The sequence below is a fragment of the Schistocerca piceifrons genome, chromosome 1, assembly GCF_021461385.2.
Source record: "Schistocerca piceifrons isolate TAMUIC-IGC-003096 chromosome 1, iqSchPice1.1, whole genome shotgun sequence".
Lineage (NCBI taxonomy): Eukaryota > Metazoa > Arthropoda > Insecta > Orthoptera > Acrididae > Schistocerca > Schistocerca piceifrons.
This window is the reverse complement of record NC_060138.1, coordinates 598427207-598433889: the sequence shown is the minus strand read 5'-3', so window position 1 is coordinate 598433889 and position 6683 is coordinate 598427207. Positions and strand designations below refer to the sequence as shown.

The window sequence follows — 6683 nt, the reverse complement described above, 5'->3', positions numbered from 1 at the left end:
CTGAACGCTTTGGCACGGTGATGACTTTGTTCAGAGACTCCTCCATGTCTGTGTTCTTTCTCATTATGTGAGACTTATTCTTGTAATGAAGATTTTTCATATACTTAAGCTTTCATACCTTCAGAAACATTTCATTTACAGATTTATCTAAGACCATTATTTGTAAAAAGGAAAAGAAGTCAGATTAAGTCATAGTTTAGATGATGCTGCTACTGCACTGCATGTGATTTTCTTTTATGCCCCTAACATCTTTTTGACTGTGTAGCCAGGGACAGAATAAAAGAACAGTAGTAATACTACTGCTAAAGCAAGTATTACCAGTATCTTCAGTATTGCCCACTTGTAATTGTGCCATACGATGTAACGTATGGATTTTAATGGATTGAGGAACCACATAAAAGAAGCATCTGGTCGGCTGAAAAAGATTAAATAATTGTGCACATCAGATAACATTTCTTAATAAGAGGCATGAAAGACCTTTATTACTGTTCTCATCTAAATGTAAATTATTAATAATTATGTTGTGCTCCATGACAATTTGCAAATTGCCTATGTTTTTTTCCCTATCTGGAAATCAGTTGGCAAATAATAGCAAAACTATTCAACAGAGAGATAAATAAATCTGTGTTCAATCTTTATGCAGGATGGGGAAAGGTTGTTTACTTCCCATCATTCATTAATAAGTAACAAATGTAAATTTTCATTTAAACATGATTTACTACTTATTAATTACATCATTAAGTACAGTAATTAAAATGCATTATAGTGGGAACTGCACATATCTGTGCTGGGAAATGGCTTACTCTTAAAAGAAACAGCTATGAAGGAAAAGAACATAATACCTTGAGTGTCTATACACATATAGGGCAATGTAGAATTAGTTTCAGAACAAAACATCCACTTGGCAGGGACAACTGCAGAAAAGTGAACTTTTGTAATAGTTTAAAACTGTGTAGGCTCTTGCATTGAAACTGCGAACTACATATTAGCAATTTGTTGGTAAATGTCCAGTACTGCAGTACCTTGCTGCAGATACTTCCCTGTGTTCCACCACATAATGTATACTTTTGAGTGAAAATTTCATTTTAGAATAAAAACAAAAATGTAGCCAAGTCATTATCTGCTATATCCTTTCTCTTGGTGGCCCAAAGTGTACAGACCAATGTCTGAGCAATTCTTAAGAGACAGATAATAGATGGACAGAGCTTTTGGTTGATCTGCTCAGACAAAAAACTGGCATAAAAGGCAGATTTGAACATTTGAACCTGCTCAAGTACAGACCCACTGCTGAAGTTAAGTAACATTTATGCAGAGCACAAAGAACACTGAACTTTGGAAAAATGTGTGATTGTGACAAATTACATCCTACTGACTTATGAATGACTGCACTTTCTTGCATGTTTGTGATTTTCATGCTCAGAAGGAATATGCTTTGGTGAATATTAGGACATTATCAGAAGTGTAAAGAATATGAGTAAATCTTTTCATCTAATATTCTATTGTCAGAAAACTATCTGTGTTATTCTTCATTTGAAACACCAGTGACCACACAATTGATTACCCTCAAACACAAAAGTATTTCAAAACACTTGATCACAGGCAAAAAAGCATATTCGAGAGCTGTACTGATATCCTGCATTATTGGAAATAGGTGTCACATTATGCAAGGAACAGCCTGTATGACAACCAGTAACATTTTAAATTTACAGTAATTCTGTAGAGAATATTTCAAATGTCAGATATTCATAATCTCATATTTTTTTCTTTATTAGTTTGTCAGTAATTAATGATTATTTATTGATGTTTTGGTGGGCATTGAAAACAATCGCTACAAAACTTAAACTTTATTATTAGATTTAATTTTAATAAAAACACATGCCCTAAATGCAATTTCTAAATATTCTCATTATTTGGAGCCACATTCTGTATTTTATACTTTTTCATTTTCAATCACATTCTTAATAGATTGAGTACTAAGAGTATTACAAGCACAAACTCCAAGTGTTAATACAAAATAGACAAGGTCATTTAGTGAAGCTACATAAAGTTATAGCCTCATTAAGTAAAAACTATAAATGTAGTGATTAGTTTGGTGCTTCCCCCAAATGTACCTCATTCATGCACTGAATGCATTTTCAAAAATATTTCAAGTTTTAATATCAAGTGAAAATCATAAGCATTTTCCAGTTTCACTAGGAAGCAGGACTTCAACTCTGAAACTACGTAGCTAATGGAGCAATGTAGCTGTCTTTATTTTTATTATTCAGTCAGCTCTGAGGCGGAACATCATTGGAAAGGTTAGCTACAATGTTAATGTGGTTTCAGTGCTCCTTCCATTATTTGTATTCCACCAAGGATTTACTAGTGTTTTACCAGTATTAGATGAAAACTTTTTGTTGTGTTCACACTTTCGGCATGCAAATAAGAACCTCATTGGCGTCCCTTAATTATCCCCTCATGCTGTTAGAATAAAAAAATGGAAATTTCATGTTGGACTATCAATAATGTAAGGAAAAGATAGATTGCTACTAAGTGTAAAGACGAAATGTTGACTTGCAGACAGGCACAACAAAAAGACATTTACACATTTGCTTTTGGCCAAAGCCTTCTTGAAAAACGGAAAGTCACACATGTTCATTCAAACAAGCAAGCACACCTTAGGCACACATGAACTCCATTTCTAGCAGCTCAGAACGGAATGCTCCAGTTCGAGTTGCTGGAGATAGTAATTGTGTGCATGAGGTGTGCTTGCCTGTTTTCTGAAGAAGGCTTTGGCCAAGAGCTAATGTGTTAAGTGTCATTTTATTGTGCCTGTCTGCCCCTCATACTGTTACTATGATTTAAGATTTGATAAGACTATGAGATAAATAATTTTATTAAACTCCTTGATACATTAATGCTCAAGTTAATAAATGTGTGTGATGGTTGATTTTTCAAAGAACAGCATAAAATTAATTTCTTTCATGTGGATGTCCTTCCTTTAAGTAATTTCAACCACCAAAAACATTTTAGACGATTCTTTTCCAAGCAGCAGAACAGGAAAGACTTCTGCATTTCAGCAGAATTAGCAGCTAAGGAAGAGGCAGGGAAGGGAAACTACCTTTTGTAACAATTCTCAGATTGCCGTGAACATTCTGTGATCTTTCTTTAGATGTTTGGACAGATGGAAGTCAGCAATTGCCTATCTTGTGAATGACATCGACTTTCCAACACTTTTTATGTCAAACCCATCCGTTTTTTCATTACCAAAGCACCGGTGTGGATAGGTGCCTTGTCCTGATGATAGCTACTTTTTCTGTTGTAATCTGCACTTCTCATGTATTTTTCCATCTCTCTCAGTTTTCAGATTATTGAAGCATCTGTGTGGGTGAGTGCATTATCCTGACAACAGATTTGTTTTCCCTTTTGTAATCCTTAGCTCCTCTTGGCTATTTTTCATGCAGATAATCCTGTACACTAGTGTATTGTTTGCCAGTTTTTGCTTTATCCATAATAGGATAGTTGCAATCCATAAAACACTGGCCATAATCTTTCCAGCAGATGAAACTGATTGAATGTAGTCATTTCACTTATGACTGAGGAAAATATTTATTGCAACTGCAGTTTAAACATTTTGTCATTTTCAAGCATAGTGGGCTGATAAACCCCCTCTATAGCATTAACTGTATTCCAGCAGTCTGAATACAAATACATATTATGTATAAGTATAGCTATGCTTCCATACAAGATGCGAGAATAAGCCATGTAGTAAGCACAAAAGCCAGATTCCACTAACATGAAATTAGAAACATTATCCACAATTAACAGTGTTGGTTATGTGGGTGATTCATTTCTATGTATGTTTCACTTTTATATCAGTAGAATTATGATTTTGTGCTCACAACATGGCTCGTGCTCTCGTGATGTGTGGAAGCATGTATACTTATACCATCATATATACAAGTATTTGCATTGAATTTATGGAAAATATGTACCAACATATGATTTAATATTCTAGAGTGGACTTCAACATCTCACTATGTTTGAAAATGACAAAATGTCGAAATGTGACCTGAAAGTCAATGATAATGCCCTTTTGGACATTAGGAAAATTTCTCTGTTTCAACATTACAACACTGATTGCAATGGTTTCCACTTATATCCTCCCCCCCTCCCACCACCCCTCTGAAATCTTTATATATTCTCCACTGTTAGTGTTGCCATTTGCTGTCTGTGAGTGGTTATTGCATGTTGACATTACACATGGGTGGTGGTCAAATTAATGTGACTGGACCATGTATCTTCTTATTCTCTTTAATAGTTTGTTGACATTTCACCACTGCTACGCAACAGGCTACAAGGTTCTCTGTTGTAGACTGACATATGAATCTCCACAGATCCATAGGCCTACATCTGATTGCAAAGAACGATTAATCACTTCATCAAGGGGGAATTGTTCTTCATGGCTGCCCATAGGATAGTGGTATGGATATAACAAGAAATCACGTTTGTAATTTTAACCCATTCATGACTGGATGGTATTTTGATATTCAGACACAAATATTTGGGTGTACAGTGTCCAATTTTGCCTTCATGAACATCAATTTTTACAGCTTTCTTTCAATCTGCTTGACATGGTGGGTGTACCAAACTAAGATAGAGATCAGTGAACTCCAATGATCTACTACTTCCTACTGAACTATGTAAGTAGTGGCAGGGTCGCCTAATGACAGATGGGTGGTGGAGAACAGTGACACTGGAGTGCCTGCTCTTGTTCTTATTTTGAAGGCATTATGTTTTCTGAGGGCTTGAGACTGTGAATGATTCCATTAGAGGGACAGCTAGTGCTACAAATTCATAGCACATCATATACATTAAAGTCTTCACAAGAAAGGAATGGATGGGCAGGAAAGTTATGAAAAAAGGCAAAGTTGAGGACCTTTAAGGGTAAGACTTATTGGAAGTCATGTCCTTTACGATGACTGCACTGCAACGGTGACTAACAAATACAGAGTTTTACCCTGTTTCAAGAATCTCAGAGTCAGCAGAGTGATGTTTTACTTTTCAATTATCTTTCCACTGAGGTGGGGAACTCATAATTGATATTAGGTTTATTTTATATCACTATTTCAAAAGCAACAGCATTGAATGCTTTGGGAAGATATAAAAACATTCTAGGTACAACTTTGTCACCTTCTAATGATGGTGGAACATATCAAACTGAGAACTGGTGACACTGAGTATTTAACTTCTCTGAAATAATGCTGTGATGGTACATGCATTTTGTATTTGTCAAAAACTTATGCATTTCTAGGATGTTTAAGAAACCAAATATCAGTTAAACTGGTCTGTAATTGCTGAGGTCATCTTTGTCCCCTTTCTTCTACAGCTACCATCCTGCTCATCTTCACTTTTTCTGGAAAATTCCATTCCTGAAAGAGCTGTTTGCATACCCAGCAATGTTAGTATTTGGCCAGTTACTAGCTGTATCACATGATTCAGTATATACAGATATGCATGAATGTTTCTTTGTTTGTTCTGCAGCCATTCCAATACAATTCATATGATTGCACCAATGTGGGGGCACATTGGTTCATGCACTGGACTTGCATTTGGGAGGATGATGGGTCAAATCCACATCCAGCCATCTAGATTTAGGTTTATCGTAATTTCCCTACATGGCTCCAGGCAAATGTTTGGTTGGTTCCTTTATAAGGGCCTGGCAGATTTCCTTCCCCTTTTGGAGACATTCTGAGCTTGTGGTCTGTCTCTAAAGGCATGGCTGTCAACAGGATTTTAAACCCTAACTGTTCTTCATCCATCTGCAATGAAGCATTGGTGATTTGTGGACATGCCTGCAAAGGTTTCTGATTCAGTATAACCATTTTACAATAGATGGTGTGTGAGTCATTTCAGTATTGAAATTTGATGAGTTGTGTTCACATCTGCAAAGGTTTCTGAATTAGTACAACTAATTTACAATAGGTGGTACATGAGTCCTTTCAACAATAAAACTGTGACAAGTTGTTGTGTGCATATATATGAAGTTTTCCTAATTATGACATCAATTTTACAATATGTGGTTCATAAGTCATTTCAACAAATCGTGTATTTCATAGAGTTAAGATATGTATTTTTGATGTATCAGGTAAACACACAAAATTATCAGATTGAATCAAATACAAACAGTTTACAGGACATAAGTGAGTTGAATCGAATACGAAAAGTGACATTTCATTTCGTGTGTGACATAACGAATGGTGTTAACTGTGAAATTCCAAGTTCCAGTCAATAATAAATAATAGATGTCACACACATATTCTTTCCTTTTTCTGAGTAATTTGTCAAAAAGCATTATTTTCACCACCAAATCTGTTATGTGACCCAAACATCAAGCAGTTGGTCAATCTACACCTTACACATGAAAGAAAAAGCCATTACAAGCTTCAGAAATGGATGAGCACTTGGAAGCAAGATTGAAATTTGTTTGAGAATGCAATACTTGAGCTTGTTCATCTGAAACAGATGAGCAACAAGAAACAAGACTGCATAACATTCCAATATGCAATGACCAATTCAGACGAATGCTGGATGCTGGTTTACATCTTGGTGCATTCTGTTACAATGCTGATTATGATTACAGCCTTCACCCAGTATTCACTTGAAAATGGATAATTATGTGTGTATCGTTGTAACCTCAAACT

At 35.6% G+C, this 6683-nt stretch overlaps 1 protein-coding gene across 1 annotated transcript in view; it reads right to left on the bottom strand.

Moving 5' to 3' along the window:
* Positions 1 to 234: 234 nt before the first annotated feature.
* The window catches only part of LOC124755559 (otoferlin-like), a 461140-nt gene continuing 454691 nt past the window's right edge, over positions 235 to 6683 (bottom strand). The window contains exon 37 of the mRNA XM_047249045.1: positions 235 to 415. Coding sequence (XP_047105001.1) covers positions 235 to 415 — 181 coding nt within the window. The remainder of the gene's footprint in view (positions 416 to 6683) is intronic.